Source organism: Mustelus asterias, chromosome 13 (assembly GCF_964213995.1).
Source record: "Mustelus asterias chromosome 13, sMusAst1.hap1.1, whole genome shotgun sequence".
Classification (NCBI taxonomy): domain Eukaryota; kingdom Metazoa; phylum Chordata; class Chondrichthyes; order Carcharhiniformes; family Triakidae; genus Mustelus; species Mustelus asterias.
The window spans coordinates 53685035-53702043 of NC_135813.1; the positions used below are offsets into that span (position 1 = coordinate 53685035).

At 49.3% G+C, this 17009-nt stretch overlaps 1 protein-coding gene across 1 annotated transcript in view; it reads left to right on the forward strand.

The window, feature by feature from the left end:
• The window catches only part of upb1 (ureidopropionase, beta), a 152441-nt gene extending 143454 nt beyond the window's left edge, over positions 1-8987 (forward strand). The window contains exons 8-10 of the mRNA XM_078226774.1: positions 591-633; positions 3412-3566; positions 8116-8987. Coding sequence (XP_078082900.1) covers positions 591-633; positions 3412-3566; positions 8116-8202 — 285 coding nt within the window. The 3' untranslated portion in view covers positions 8203-8987. The remainder of the gene's footprint in view (positions 1-590; positions 634-3411; positions 3567-8115) is intronic.
• Positions 8988-17009: the final 8022 nt, after the last annotated feature.

Genomic DNA, 17009 nt, shown 5'->3' on the forward strand with positions numbered 1-17009 from the left:
AACTCATCTGCAGGAAGATTGGAACTCTATAAACTTGAACTTCAAACCCTGATTGTCCGATTTGGTTGGTTTTCTTGTGGGTTAGTGTTGCAAATATGATGAGCTGGATTTTCAACAAGGGCAGGACGACTTGGGAGCCCTTCAAAATTAGTGGGCAGGTCCAGATTTTGTGATTCTCAACCCCATTCCCGGGTTTCGGGGAGGGGAGGGGAGTGGAGGGGGCCACGGCAGGGGATGGGGCTGGGAAGGGAGTGGGGGACAGGGGAGGGGGAGCAGTGAGGGGAGTGGGGTGCAGTGAGGGGAGGGGAGGGGAGTGGGGCAGCGACAGCTACATGTATCCGACACTATCTTGGGAATATATGATTGATACTCCTGTGCATGTGTAGATGTAACAGTCACAGTGTCAATATTGTGAACATTAAGTTGCCTAGTGTGGGCTGTTTGTTCTCTAACTGAGTGGTGCAGTAACTGATCTAGGAGGCTGGGATTTTCTGGCTGCTTTGATTGTAGCCCTCTCACTAATCTTTCATTGGGTACCCTGTTCTTTCCCCTGCAATAACTCTGTCCTCTCTCTTTCTCTTACCATCCAGGAGTATTTCAAGAATGAATTTACATCCGGTGATGGACAGAAGGGTAAGGAGGAAACCTTTCCAGCTTCTTCTTCCTCTTTCTAGCCGCCGCCCTCTCCCCCCCCCCCCCCCCCCCGGGATTTAACAGAGAGATGACCCAGCAGCCCCCCCCGGGATTTAACAGAGAGATGACCCAGCAGATTTCCCTGCACAGTCTGCTGGTAGGTGGGGAGTTCCCTTCTGAACACCATCTGTCTCCATTGGCGAGCCACCCTATGGTTTTATTCCATGGTCTCTCAAACCACCAGCCCCCCTCCCTTGTCCAGGACTGCCTGCTTGGCACTCGGTGAGACCCCTGTACCCTGACACTGACCCAATTCCTAATCCAACGCCACGTGCCTGCATCCTGAAGTGCTGGGGAGCTGCCAGCCTCTGATTGGCCAGAAGCTCTCTGAGGCGGGACTTCCTGATCCAGAGACATTGAATTCCCACCTCCTGCTGAATGGACATTTTTTAAAAAGTCATTTCTTCACAGGATGTAGGCATCGCTGGCAAGGCCAACATCTTTTGCACATCCCTAATTTTCCTTAAACTGAATGGTTTGCTCGGCCATTTCACAGGGCAGTTAAGAGTTTTTTTTAATTCATTCATGGGACGTGGGTGTCGCTGGCTGGCCAGCATTTATTGCCCATCCATAGTTGCCTTTGGAGGCATTTGAGAGTCAACCACATTGCTGTGACTCTGGAATCATATGTAGGCCAGACCAAGTAAGGATGGCAGATTTCCTTCCCTAAAGAACATTAATGAACCAGACGGGTTTTTCCTGACAATCGACCATGGTTTCATGGTCATCAGTAGATTCTTAATTCCACATTTTAAAAATTAAATTAAATTTCCGTGGTGGGATTCAAACCCGGGTACCTAGAACATTAGCTGAGTTTCTGAATTAATAGTCTAATGATAATACCACTAGGCCATCACCTCCCTAGTCATGTGCATTAGAGTCACATGTAGGCCAGGCCAAGTAAGGATAGCAGATTTCCAATGGACCTTTCTGGCAATCAATTATAGTTTCATGGTCATTTGATTACAGATTTATTGATTGAATTTAAGTTCCACCAGCTGCCGTGTCCCTGCAGCATTAGTCTGGCTCTCTGGGTTACTAGCCAGAGACATTACCACTTCGCCACCATCTCCCAATCGGCTGTTAAGTAGCTGCAGGTGTAGATGGCGCACCCCTTGGTGGGCACCTCCCCCAACCCTCTTCCTGAATATGGGGAAATCCAACACTTTGTTTAATTCAGTCCTTTAACATCAATAGTAAACAGCTGAGACCCCAGAACTGAGTCACTAGTTACAGCCTGGCAACCCAAAAAAGACCCATTTATTCCTACTCTCTGTTTTCTGTCCATTGATCAGTCCTCGCTCCAGGTTAATATTTACTCCCAACTGCATGAGCCCTCATTTTACACACCATCTCTCATGTGGCATTTTCTCAAATACCTTCTCAAATCCAAATATAACATATTCACTGGTTCCCCTGTAACTATCCTGATAGATACATCCTCAAAAAATAGATTTGTCAAACACCGATATATTTTTCATAAAACCATATTGATTCAGCGTAATCATATTATGATTTTGTAAGTGTGCTGTTACCATGTCCTTAATGATAGATTCTAGCATCCTGCTAATGACTGTTATCAGGACTGCCCTCTGACATTGAGGTTACATTTGCAACCTTTGAATCCACAGAAACCACCCCAGAATCTGTGGATTACCACTCCTGCTGCCCCTCACACCAACTATAAAACCCCCTCCCAATCTCCCCAGCCAGGGTAACTGCTGTTCTGTTCCCCTCCCCACAGCCCCCTCCTCGACTCCAGCAGCCCCCCTGTCGGACCCCCCCCCGGCCCCCCCTCCCGGATCCCCTGCGGCCCCCCCCTCCCGGACCCCCCGCGGCCCCCCCTCCCGGACCCCCCGCAGCCCCCCCTCCCGGACCCCTCGTGGCCCCCCTCCCGGACCCCCCGCGACCCCCCCCCCCCCGCGGCCCTCGCCCCTCCCGGACCCCCCGCGGCCCCCGCCCCTCCTGGACCCCCCGCGGCCCTCCCCTCCCGGACCCCCCACGCACCCCCCTCCCTCCTGGACCCCCCGCAGCCCCCCCCAGACCCCCTGCGGGCCCCCCCCTCCCGGACCCTCCGCGCCCCCCCCCTCCCAGACGCCCCGCACCCCCCCCCTTTCCCCTGCTCAACCCTGCCGTTTCTGTCGGCGATCATTGCCTTTTGTGATCTCTGATACTTCATTTACACAAACTCCAAACTCCACCCAGCAAATCAATCCATGATTTAGTGTCTGAGGGAGAATGTACCTTGCTGCCTGTGATCAGGATGTTTGTGTGGAAAGTGGTGTGTACTTTCTTACGATTAAAATGTCTATTCCTATTGAATAATCCAGCAGCAAGCTGTCCTGAATTTAAAAATAAAGAAAGCTAATTATTCTCACACACTCACCCTGATTAAACACAACCTTACACACTCTCGCACGCCCACACACACGCAGACTGGGTACAGATAAAGATCATAAACTTTTATGGATTACAGTTATTTGAGTCTCTCTGATTTACAATCTCCGGTCTCCCACATGGCAGTGCTTTTGATGATTTAAAGTTGACATTGGAGTTCTAAAGGGGAGAAGTTCTCCTTTGAGGGTAGTTAGTGTTTAGAATTCTCTTCCCAGAGAGCAGTGGTTCAGTGAATCTATGCAAGGCTGAGTGAGACAGATTTTCCATCGACACGGATGTTGTGTTTTGTATTAACGCTGTATTTCTGTCTTTTCTCAAAAGCCCATCATGAATTTGGCCATTTCTATGGCTCCAGTTATGTAGCTGCTCCTGATGGGACTCGGACCCCCGGGCTGTCTCGCACCAGGGATGGGCTGCTAGTTGCTGAGCTCGATCTCAACCTGTGTCGGCAGATGAGTGATAAGTGGGCCTTCCGGGTGAGCCAGACACACACCGTGTCTCTGTACTGCTATCCAGTCCTGTTCCACAATGCCCACTTTTAATGTTTCCCATCAAGGCGATGCAATCCTGCTTCATTCGAACTGACCCTTGGATCAGCTTTGCCCCAACCCCCCCACCTGCCCCCACAGCCATCCTCCCCGCCCTCCCCCCAACCCCCCAGCCACCCCCACCCCACAGCCCTCCCCTACTCCCTTAGCCCTCCCCTGCCGCCCAGCCCTTCCTCGACCCCTAGACCTCCGCAGCCCACAGCGAATCCATTACGATGGTTACTTCTATTCAGTCTGAAATTTAGCCCATCTCTGCTCCGGCTGACTGCTGCGTCCATAAATTATTCCCAAACTAACTGCTATCGCCACGGGACTGAGCACCTTGGTCCCCCCCTCCCTCCCACTGGCCCCTCCTCCCTCCCTCTGGCCCCGCCTCGCTCCCTCTGGCCCCGCCTCGCTCCCTCTGGCCCCGCCTCGCTCCCTCTGGCCCCGCCTCGCTCCCTCTGGCCTCTCCTCGCTCCCTCTGGCCCCCCCCTCGCTCCCTCTGGCCCCCCCCCTCGCTCCCTCTGGCCCCCTCCTCGCTCCCTCTGGCCCCCCCCTCGCTCCCTCTGACCCCCCCCTCGCTCCCTCTGGCCCCCCCCCTCGCTCCCTCTGGCCCCCCCCTCGCTCCCTCTGACCCCCCCCTCGCTCCCTCTGGCCCCCTCCTCGCTCCCTCTGGCTCCCCCCTCGCTCCCTCTGACCCCCCCCATCGCTCCCTCTGGCTCCCCCCTCGCTCCCTCTGGCCCCCCCCCTCGCTCCCTCTGGCCCCCCCCTCGCTCCCTCTGGCCCCCCCCCCCTCGCTCCCTCTGCCCCCCCCCCCCCCCCTCGCTCCCTCTGGCCCCCCCCTCGCTCCCTCTGACCCCCCCCTCGCTCCCTCTGGCCCCCCCCTCGCTCCCTCTGGCCCCCCCCTCGCTCCCTCTGACCCCCCCTCGCTCCCTCTGGCCCCCCCCTCGCTCCCTCTGGCCCCCCCCTCGCTCCCTCTGGGCCCCCCCCTCGCTCCCTCTGGCCCCCCCCTCGCTCCCTCTAGGCCCCCCCCTCGCTCCCTCTGGCCCCACCCCCTCGCCTTCTCTGCCCTCCCTCCCCTCGCACCCTCCGGCCCCCCCCCCTCGCTCCTCGCTCCCTCCGCCCCCCCTCCCTCTGGCCGCCCCCCCTCGCTCCGTCCGCCCCCGCCCCCCCCCCCCCCCCTCGCTCCCTCCGGCCCCCCCTCGCGCGCCTGGTCCCCTCCTCGTGCTTCCGGTCCTTTTCTCTGCCTGCTCCCCAGGCTGTCCTCAGTGCTGAACACGGCGGGTGGATGGTGGTTGAAGAATGTGGGAGGAGTGTGGGAGATGCGGGGGGTGGGGGGGATGGAATTACAGGAGAAGGGAGGGGGGAGTGTCGGAGATAGGGGGAGTGTCGGAGACGGGGAGGTGTTGGAGGCTGAGGTGGGGTGGCTGTCATGGGGAGTGTTGTTGTGCATGGTCACATTATGCTGCAGCAACAGAGAAGGGGAGAGCTCAGACCAAAGGATTGAGATGTGTCTACTTTAATGCCAGGAGTATAGTGAATAAAGGGGATGAGCTCAGAGCGTGGATCAATGCCTGGAAGTGTGATGTGGTGGCCATTACGGAGACTTGGATGTCTCAGGGACAGGACTGGATACTCCAGATGCCGGGATTCAGATGTTTCAGGAAGGACAGGGAGGAAGGCAAGAGAGGGGATGGAGTGGCACTGCTGATCAGGAATAGTGCCACAGCTGTAGAGAAGGTGTATGCTGTGGAGGGATTGTCTACAGAGTCTCTGTGGGTGGAAGTTCGGAGTGGGAAGGGGTCGATCATTTTGCTTGGAGTTTTCTATAGGCCGCCCAATAGTGACAGGGAGGTGGAGGAGCAGATAGGGAAACAGATCCTGGAGAGTTGCAGTAATAGCAGAGTTGTTGTGATAGGAGACTTTAATTTCCCAAACATAGATTGGAATATCCCTAGGGTAAGGGGATTGGATGGGGAGGAGTTTGTTAGGTGTGTTCAGGAGGGTTTCCTGACACAGCATGTGGACAAGCCCATAAGAGGAGAGGCTGTACTTGATCTGATACTGACCAATGAGCCTGGACAGGTGTCAGATCTCTCAGTGGGAGAGCATCTTGGGGATAGCGATCATAACTCCATCTCCTTTATGCTTGCATTGGAAAAAGAGAGAATCAGGCAAGCTAGGAAAGCGTTTATATGGAGTAAGGGGAAATATGAAGACATAAGGCAGCAAATTAGAGGAGTAAATTGGAAGGAGGTATTCTCGGGGAAATCTACTGAAGAGAGGTGGCAGTTTTTCAAGGAATGTCTGTCTAGAGTTCTACAGGACAATGTTCCGAGCAGACAGGGAGGAGTTGGTAGGTTAAAGGAACCGTGGTGTACGAAAGCTGTGCGGGACCTAGTCAAGAAGAAAAGGAAAGTGTACTAAAGGTTCAGAGAGCTTGGCAAAGATAGGGATCTAGATGAGTATACGGCTTGTAGGAAGGGACTAAAGAAGGAAATTAGGAGAGCCAGAAGGGGTCACGAGAAGGCCTTGGCAAGTAGAATTAAGGAAAACCCTCAGGCGTTCTATAAATATGTGAAGAGTAAAAGGATGAGACGTGAAGGAATAGGGCCTATAAAAGGTGAAGGCGGGAAAATCTGTATGGAACCTGTAGAAATGGCAGAGGCCTTAATGAGTATTTTGCCTCGGTTTTCACAGAGGAGAAGGACCTGGGTGGATGTACTGTGGGCTTGCGGTGGACTGAAAAGATTGAGTATGTGGACTTTAACAAAGAGGTTGTGCTGGAATCTTTGAATGGCATCAAGATAGATAAGTCGCCGGGTCCGGATGGGATGTACCCCAGGTTACTGTGGGAGACGAGGGAAGAGATTGTAGAGCCTCTGGCGATGATCTTTGCATCGTCGATGGAGATGGGAGAGGTGCCGGAGGATTGGAGGATTACGGATGTGGTTCCTATTTTCAAGAAGGGGAATAGGGATAGCCCAGGAAATTACCGACCGGTGAGTCTAACCTCAGTGGTTGGTAAGCTGATGGAGAAGATCCTGAGGGACAAGATTTATAAGCATTTAGAGAGGTTTAGTATGCTCAAGAATACTCAGCATGGCTTTGTCAAAGGCAGATCGTGCCTTACGAGCCTGGTGGAGTACTTCGAAAATGTGAGTAAACACATTGACAAAGGGAAAGCGGTAGATGTGGTTTATATGGATTTTAGCAAGGCGTTCGATAAGGTCCCCCATGCAAGGCTTCTAGAAAAAGTGAGAGGGCATGGGATCCAAGGTGCTGCTGCCCTGTGGATCCAGAACTGGCATGCCCAAAGGAGGCAGAGAGTGTGCATAGATGGGTCTTTTTCTAATTGGAGGTCGGTCACCAGTGGTGTGCCCCAGGGACCCTTCTGGGACCCTTACTGTTTGTCTTTTTCATAAATGACCTGGATGAGGAAGTGGAGGGATGGGTTGGTAAGTTTGCCGATGACACGAAGGTTGGTGGGGTTGTGGATAGTCTGGAGGGATGTCAGAAGTTACAGAGGGACATAGATAGGGTGCAAGACTGGGCGGAGAAGTGGCAGATGGACTTCAACCCAGATAAATGCATAGTGGTCCATTTTGGCAGGTCGAATGGGATGAAGGAGTACAATATAAAGGGAAAGACTCTTGTACTGTAGAGGATCAGAAGGACCTTAGGATCCGGGTCCATAGGACTCTAAAATCGGCCCCGCAGGTGGAGGAGGTGGTTAAGAAGGTGTATGGTGTGCTGGCCTTTATCAATCGAGGGATTGAGTTTAGGAGTCTGGGGATAATGATGCAGCTATATAAGACCCTCGTCAGACCCCACTTGGAGTACTGTGCTCTGTTCTGGTCGCCTCATTACAGGAAGGATGTGGAAAAGATTGAAAGGGTGCAGAGGAGATTTACAAGGATGTTGCCTGGATTGAGTGGCATGCCTTATGAGGATAGGCTGAGGGAGCTCGGTCTTTTCTCCTTGGAGAGACGTAGGATGAGAGGAGACCTAATAGAGGTATATAAGATGTTGAGAGGCATAGATCGGGTGGACTCTCAGAGGCTTTTTCCCAGGGTGGAAATGGCTGCTACGAGAGGACACAGGTTTAAGGTGCTGGGGGGTAGGTACAGGGGAAATGTTCGGGGGAAGTTTTTCACACAGAGGGTGGTGGGCTAGTGGAATCGGCTGCTGTCAGTGGTGGTGGAGGCAAACTCAATAGGGTCTTTTAAGAGACTCCTGGATGAGTACATGGGACTTAATAGGATGGAGGGTTATAGGTAAGCCTAGAAGGTAGGGATATGTTCGGCACAACTTGTGGGGCCGAAGGGCCTGTTTTTGTGCTGTAGTTTTCTATGTTTCTATGTAACAGGGGAAACACTCAGAGAAGCAAATTGACTGGACTGCCAGTGCTCTCGACGTTAACGGAGTTTGGGCAGGACATTGCTGTCTCCAGTTATTCTTGACACTCGCTCTTGTATCTTATTTCTGTTCTCAGATGACAGGAAGACTTGACTTGTATGCTGCGGAACTGACTGAGGCGACGTACCCTGAGTTTCAGCCCAACATAGTGGTGGATTATTGACGTTCCTGGACACACAGTATGGAGGCAATACCAGAGAATAACAGTGTTTAATCAGGAAATATATTGTTTCACTCAGCCATGCTCTCTTTAATTCTGACTTCCTTTTGTCCAAGGGCATTACTGTGATTTCACACCAGGTATTTCCTTGGTTTCAGAGTCACCAAGTGCATGGATCTCATTTCAAACCTTGTGTAAAGAGACTGGTGATTCCAAACTAGCCCAGCGACTATGCCTGGTTAAAGCTTCCTGACACAGAGTATCTGACCTGCTCACTGCACAAACTGGTACACAACATCCAATTTCACACTATGTATCTAATACCTAAAACTGACTAGGGAGCCCTTTCAACATGGTGAATGGTTTTGGATTCCAGGATTCCTGACCCAATTCCCAGGCTGCCTGATTTTTGGGAATGCCTTTAAAAGATGTAGGCTAGTTGCTGTTAAAACTTGCACCCGGCACTGCTGACCTGACTGGCTCCATTGCAGAAATTGGCATGTCAACTCCTCCCCATACTCGGCTGTGAGGAACCTTGTCTGCTTGAGGGGACCTTTTAAAAGGTGATTTTGAAAGGTGTTCCTCATGCCCCCAGTGCTAAGCTATTGCCCTCACCTGCACCGCCATTGCCAAGATATGGTACTTGCATGCCCATTGACCCACTATACATTGTATAGAAAGTGTGACAATAAGATGTGTAAACAAAAGCTTTAAAAATAATCAATGCATAATTTTGCAATGTGTTAAAAAAGCCATTTCACTGCAAGGCAATAAAAGTGTCAATCATCCAGACCTTTTAAAGTGTCAGTAACAGACACTGCAAGTCCTTGAAACTGTTTAACCATGTGTAGATAAATAATGTGAAATTGACAGAGAGTCTGAGCTGTCAGTCAAACTGTGTGTTCACTGGGTCACAGCTCTTTCAACCAGAGCAATAGATGTCTGGGTTCTCCGTAAAGCCTCGTTTAGCCACCTCGAGCGTAAAAATTTAGGTCAGGATGTCCAGTCTCACATTGTGGACCCAACATCAGAAACTGACATGAACCTGGCTGATGTTACTTGTGAGGGTGTTCCAACTTGCAAACACCAGTTGATGGTTTATAGTTTTGTTTACAGGAATAGTGTGAGGCCACTTGTGATACCCAGTGAGAACAGTAACCAGCCCAGTCATAGTATAACATTATTAAAGACTATTTATTACACTACAGAAAAAACACATATACACTAACAGGACCATAATGATCCAAAACATTTACGTAGAAGAGACTACTAAACACCCACACTCAGAGAAGCAAACTGACTGGACTGCCTTTTGATCCAAAGTACATTTACAAGATCTTTTAGGATTTCCCTCGGACCAAACAATATCCAATCCAATAGATCTCTAAGTAAAGGCCAGCTTATAGTTCCCATCCTGTATATGATTGAGTAGTTATTCTGGGGAATGTCTCTTCTTGGTTAAGTGAAGATGTATATTTTAACTACCTTCACAAAGGTTTTCTGCACTTTTGCTTCTGGTCTGCTCACCAGCACTGGCTTACAGGCTGCTAGCTGGACTCTGCCTCCTGCTTCCAAAACAACTCAATTATTTCCCTTTGAAGATTCTCTCTCTGTATTAGCTGTCTGTCCTCTCAGCTTCTGTTAGTTCCAACATTAACAAATGTATGCCTTCCCTGGATAGTGCAAACGTCTTCCCAACATATTTCCTACTAGCAGGACAATGTATTTCTTCTGGTCTGTCTACAACTGCTAATCTTGTTATTCGGATTCACACCCTGTGAAAATACCTTTTGAAATGCAGGTGGCTTTGGCCCTGCAGACACCTCCAGGACAACATCCAATGTCATTGGAAACCTCGAGAAATCAGAAAAGGCTCCAACCAATCAATTACCTTCCTTTTCTTAAAGATGTCAGAGCTACTACTGTCCAGGTTCGAACCTGGCTGGCATGGTGGCACAGTGGTTGGCACTGCTGCCTCACAGCTCCAGGGACCCGGGTTCAATTCCCTGCTTGCATGACTGTCTGTATGGAATTTGCACATTCTCCCTCGGTCTGTGTGGGTTTCCTCTGGTTTCCTCCCACACTCCAAAGATACCCCTGAGTATCCAAAGCTGTGTAGGTTAGGGGGATTAGCGGAGTAAATGTGTGGAATTGCGGGGATAGGGCAGGGCAAGAATTGTTTGCAAGCTCGATGGACTGAATGGCCTCCTTCTGCACTGTAGCGATTCTATGATTCTAAAGCTGTGTCTCTGTGACAGTTCACCTCGGCCGCTTAACTGGAATAAAAGGCAGTTAAAGCACTGCTTTTCAGAAGAGTCAGTCCAGAGAAGTTAGTGCTGGATTGTGACGACTCAATCAATTCAATTATTAATATCTCCAGCACAATATTGTATTTGCTCAGAAAGTCCCAGCTTGTGGAGGCCTCCTCAAAGCAGCATGGCCCTTTCTGAATGCATCTGACTGAATGCTGATCTTTGAGACACTTGGGTGTTAACCCCTTGCGTGCTGATTCTGAGAATCTGAAATACAATGCAGACAGCCAGCACATTTTTAATCACAGTAATCCATTCAAACTGTTTCGAGGTGTCAATTAGAGTATAGGGGGTGTAGGAGTAGAGTTAAGAGAGAAATCAGGAGGGCAAAAAGGGGACACTAAATTGTTTTGGCAGGTAAGGCAAAGAGCATCCAAAGAGCTTCTACAAATACATAAATGGCAAAAGAGTAACAAGGGAGAGAATAGGGCCTCTTAAGGATCAACAAGGTAATCTATGTGCGGATCCACAAGAGATGGGTGAGATCCTAAATGAATATTTCTCATCAGTATTTATTTACTGTTGAGAAAAGCATGGATGTTAGGGAACTTGGGGAATTAAATATTGATGTCTTGAGGAACAAAGAACAATACAGCACAGGAACAGGCCCTTCGGCCCTCAAGCCCGCGCCGCTCCCTGGTCCAAACTAGACCATTCTTTTGTATCCCTCCATTCCCACTCCGTTCATGTGGTTATCTAGATAAGTCTTAAATGTTCCCAGTGTGTCCGCCTCCACCACCTTGCCCGGCAGCGCATTCCAGGCCCCCACCACCCTCTGTGTAAAATACGTCCTTCTGATATCCGTGTTAAACCTCCCCCCCCCCCCCTCACCTTGAACCTATGACCCCTCGTGAACGTCACCACCGATGTGGGAAAAAGCTTCCCACCGTTCACCCTATCTATGCCTTTCATAATTTTATACACCTCTATTAGGTCACCCCTCATCCTCCGTCTTTCCAGTGAGAACAACCCCAGTTTACCCAATCTCTCCTCATAACTAAGCCCTTCCATACCAGGCAACATCCTGGTAAACCTCCTCTGCACTCTCTCTAAAGCCTCCACGTCCTTCCGGTAGTGTGGCGACCAGAACTGGGCGCAGTATTCCAAATGCGGCCGAACCAACGTTCTATACAACTGCAACATCAGACCCCAACTTTTATACTCTATGCCCCGTCCTATAAAGGCAAGCATGCCATATGCCTTATTCACTACCTTCTCCACCTGTGACGTCACCTTCAAGGATCTGTGGACTTGCACACCCAGGTCCCTCTGCGTATCTACACCCTTTATGGTTCTGCCATTTATCGTATAGCTCCCCCCTACGTTAGTTCTACCAAAATGCATCACTTTGCATTTATCTGGATTGAACTCCATCTGCCATTTCTTTGCCCAAATTTCCAGCCTATCTATATCCTTCTGTAGCCTCTGACAATGTTCCTCACTATCTGCAAGTCCAGCCATTTTCGTGTCGTCCGCAAACTTACTGATCACCCCAGTTACACCTTCTTCCAGATCATTTATATAAATCACAAACAGCAGAGGTCCCAATACAGAGCCCTGCGGAACACCACTAGTCACAGGCATCCAGCCGGAAAAAGACCCTTCCACTACCACCCTCTGTCTTCTGTGACCAAGCCAGTTCTCCACCCATCTAGCCACCTCCCCCTTTATCCCATGAGATCCAACCTTTTGCACCAACCTACCATGAGGGACTTTGTCAAACGCTTTACTAAAGTCCATGTAGACGATATCCACGTCCCTTCCCTCGTCAACCATTCTAGTCACTTCTTCAAAATACTCCACCAGGTTAGTGAGGCATGACCACCCTCTCACAAAACCATGCTGACTATCGTTAATGAGTTTATTCCTTTCTAAATGCGCATACATCCTATCTCTAAGAATCCTCTCCAACATCTTCCCGACCACGGACGTCAAGCTCACTGGCCTATAATTTCCCGAGTTATCCTTCCTACCCTTCTTAAATAACGGGACCACATTAGCTATCCTCCAGTCCTCTGGGACCTCACCTGTGTCCAGTGACGAGACAAAGATTTGCGTCAGAGGCCCAGCGATTTCCTCTCTCGTCTCCCTGAGCAGCCTGGGATAGATTCCATCAGGCCCTGTGGATTTGTCAGTCTTTATATTCCCTAAAAAACCTAACACTTCCTCCCTTGTAATGGAGATTTTCTCTAATGGGTCAACACTCCCCTCCGAGACACTCCCAGTCAACACATCCCTCTCCTTTGTGAATACCGATGCAAAGTATTCATTTAGGATCTCCCCTACTTCTTTGGGCTCTAAGCATAATTCCCCACTTTTGTCCCTGAGAGGTCCGATTTTTTTCCCTGACAACCTTTTGTTCCTAACGTATGAATAAAATGCCTTGGGATTCTCCTTAATCCCATCTGCCAAGGACATTTCGTGACCCCTTTTTGCCCTTCTAATTCCTCGTTTGAGTTCGTTCCTACTTTCTTTGTATTCCTCCAGAGCTCCCTCCGTTTTCAGCTGCCTGGACCTAACGTACGCCTCTCTTTTCTTTTTGACCAATCCCTCAATTTGCCTGGTTATCCACGGTTCTCGAATCCTACCCTTCCTATCCTTCTTTTGTACATATTACAAAATATTAGGAGTGTACATATTACAGAGAAGGAGGTGCTGGAAGTCTTAAAGCGCATCAAGGTAGATAAATCTGCGGGACCTGATGAGGTATATCCCAGGACGTTGTGGGAGGCTAGGGGGGAAATTGCACATTCATAAGGAGGAAACCCCTAGCCGAGATATTTGAATCATCGATAGTCACAGGTGAGGTGCCTGAAGATTGGAGAGTGGCAAATGTTGTGTCTTTGTTTGAAAAGGGCTACAGGGAAAAGCCTGGGAACTACAGGCCAGTGAGCCTCACATCTATGGTGGGTAAATTGTTGAAGGTATTTTGAGAGACAGGATCTACATGCATTTAGAGATGCAAGTACTGATTAAGGACAGTGAGCATGGCTTTGTGAGTGGAAAATTATGTCTCACAAATTTGATTGAGTTTTTTGAAGGGGTAACCAAGAAGGTAGATGAGGGCAGTGCCGTTGATGTTGTCTACATGGACTTTAGCAAGGCCTTTGACAAGGTACCGCATGGTAGGTTGTTGCATAAAGTTAAATCTCACGGGATCCTGGGTGAGATATCTAAATGGATACAAAATTGGCTTCTTGACAGAAGCCAGAGGGTGGTTGTGGAGAGTTGTTTTTCAAACTAGTGGCCTGTGACCAGCGGTGTGCCTCAGGGATCAGTGCTGGGCCCACTGTTGTTTGTCATTTATGTTAATGATTTGGATGAGAATATAAGGGGCATGGTTAGTAAGTTTGCAGATGACACCAAGATTGGTGGCGTGGTGGACAGTGAGGAAGGTTATCTCCAATTGCAGCGGGATCTTGATCAATGGGGCCAGTGGGCTGACAAATGGCAGATGGAGTTTAATTTAGACAAATGCAAGGTAATGCATTTTGATAGATTGAACCAGGGCAGGACTTACCCAGTTAATGGTAGGGCGTTGGGGAGAGTTACAGAACAAAGAGATCTAGGGGTACATGTTCATAGCTCCTTGAAAGTGGAGTCACTGGTGGACAGAGTGGTGAAGAAGGCATTCGGCATGCTTGGTTTCATCGGTCAGAACATTCGATACCGGAGTTGGGATGTCTTGTTAAAGTTGTACAAGACATTGGTAAGGCCACACTTGGAATACTGTGTGCAATCCTGGTCACCCTATTATAGAAAGAATATTATTAAACTAGAAAGAGTGCAGAAGAGATTTACTAGGATGCTACCGGGACTTGATGGATTGAGTTGTAAGGAGAGGCTGGATAGACTGAGACTTTTGTCTCTGGAGCGGGTTATCATTGGCTAGGTGAGTATTTATTGCCCATCCCTAATTACCCTTGAGAAGGTGGTGGTGAGCTACATTCTTGAATCAGTGCAGTCCATGTGTTGTAGGTACACCCACAGTGCTGTCAGGAAGGTAGTTCCAGGATTTTGATCCAGTGACTGAAGGAATGGTGATATATTTCCAAGTCAGGATGGAGAGTGTCTTGGAGGGGAACCTCCAGGTAGTGGTGTTCCCAGGGATCTGCTGGCCTTCCCCTTCTAGATGGTAGAGAGTGATGGTTTGGAAGGTGCTGCCTAAGGAGCCTTGGTGAGTTCCTGCAGTGCATCTTGTAAGATAGTACATACAGCTGCCACTGTATGCTGGTGGTGGAGGGAGTGAATGTTTGTGGATGGGATGCCAATCAAGCGGGCTGCTTTGGCCTGGATGGTGTCAAGCTTCTTGAGTGTTGTTGGAGCTGCACCCATCCAGTCAAGTGGAGAGTATTCCATCACACTTCTAACTTGTGCCTTGTAGATGGTGGACAGGCTTTGGGGAGTCAGGAAGTGAGTTACTTGCCGCAGTGTTCCTAGTCTCTGACCTGCTCTTGTAGCCACAGTATTTATATGGCAATTGCAGTTTCTGGTCTATGGTAACCCCCCAGGATATTGATAGTGAGTAATTCAGTGGTGGTAATCCCATTGAGCGTGAATAGGAAATGGCTGGTGAAGTGTTTTATCACTTGTAAACAATTGAGAATACAAACACACACACACATATCTGCTACTGAACTGCCTGCCAGAATAGGAAGGCCTCTTTTATTCTTTTCTACACAACTGAGAAATGCATCAGGGACTCTACCTATCAGCAGATTTTATATAGCACTTTTAACTAAAATGTCCTTTTACAATAATAGATTAGCACAATTAGATTCTCTCTTGTTAGAGATGGTCATTGCCTGGCAATGTGCAAATGTTACTTGTTATTTCTCAGCTCAAGTCCAGGTCTTGCTGCATTTGGACACGGCTTCAGTACCTGAGGAGTGGCGAATGGTGCTGAACATCATCAGCGAACATCTCCACCTCGGACCTTATAATGGAGGGAAGATCATTGATGAAGCAGCTGAAGATGGTTGGGCCGAGGACACTACCCTGAGGGACTCCTGCAGTGATGTCCTGGAGCTGAGATGATTGGCCTCCAACCACCACAATCAACAGAGTTTTCCCAGTTTTGCTGTAATGTCGTCAGGAGCTGAGTGACCCTGGCGGAACCCAAACTGAGCAGGTTATTCTAAGCAAGACAACACGATAACACTGTTGGCTAGGTGCTAGTTCTATAGCACAAGTTTTCAGTACTATTGCCAGAATATTGTGAGGGCCCATAGACTTTGCAGTATTCAGTACCTTTAGCCATTTCTTCATATCACATGGGTGAATTGACTTGGCTAAAGACTGGCATCTATGATGCTGGAGACCTCCGGCGGTGGCTGAGATGAATCATCCACTCAGCACTTCTGGCAGAGAGTATATTTTGTGCCCTTGCCACCCTCGGTGCTTTCTCCTCCAAGTAGTGATCAACATCAGCTGAAGGTGGATGGTAAGTGGTAATCAACAGGACGTTCCTTGCCCTTGTTTGACTTTTTTAATTTGTTCATATGATGTGGGTGTTGCTGGCTGGGCCAGCATTTATTGCCATCCCTAATTGCCCTTGGACTGAATGACTTGCTAGGCCATTTCAGAGGGCATATAAGAGTCACCACATTGTTTTGGGTCTGGAATCACATGTAGGCCATGAGACTTCATGGGGATCCAAGTAAATATTCAGGACTCCCAGGACAACTCCTTCCTGACCGTATACCACTGTGCCACCACCTCTGCTGGGTCTGTCTTGCCAGAGGAACAGGACATACCCAGGAATGGTGATGGTGGTGTCCGGAACATGACCTCTAAAGTATGATTTTGAGAATGATCATGTCAGACTGTTGCTTGACCAGTCTGTGCGACAGCCACTTTTGGCCCCAGCTCCCAGATTTTAGTAAGGAAGACTTTGTAGGGTTGACTGAGCTGGGTTTGCTGCTGTCATTTCCTCAGTAAGAAGTCTCACAACACCAGGTTAAAGTCCAACAGGTTTATTCGGTAGCACAAGCCACAAGCTTTCGGAGCGCTGCCCCTTCATCAGGTGATGGCATGGGTCTGTGGCCAGAAACTCACCTTGACATCATATCTGGCACAGACTGCAAACCGTTTTATTTAGCCACAGAGAGAGAGGTGGCAGCTAGGGATCCAAACTTGTAGTCAGGACCAAATCCCACTGTTTCATTGGAAGATATTTCTGCTCATCCAGTACTGGATATCAGCTCAGCAGACTCATGGCTAGACATCAGTGGAAGAGTGAGTGTCATCAGCACGCATGAAAAATAAAGTAGTGCCTTCAGAAGAGGCTGCCTTGGGGGAACATGCAGACAAGAAACAGGAGGCAGCGAAGGATAGATCCTTGGAAGACACCAGAGGAAAGAACAGGAAGAGAAGTCATCGCAAGTGATACACTGGCTGTAGATAAAACTGAAGCTGGATGACAGTGAAGAGATTATTGAGAAGGATGAAATGGTGAGCCATGTCAAATTCTGCAGACAGGTTGAGAAGGATGAGGAA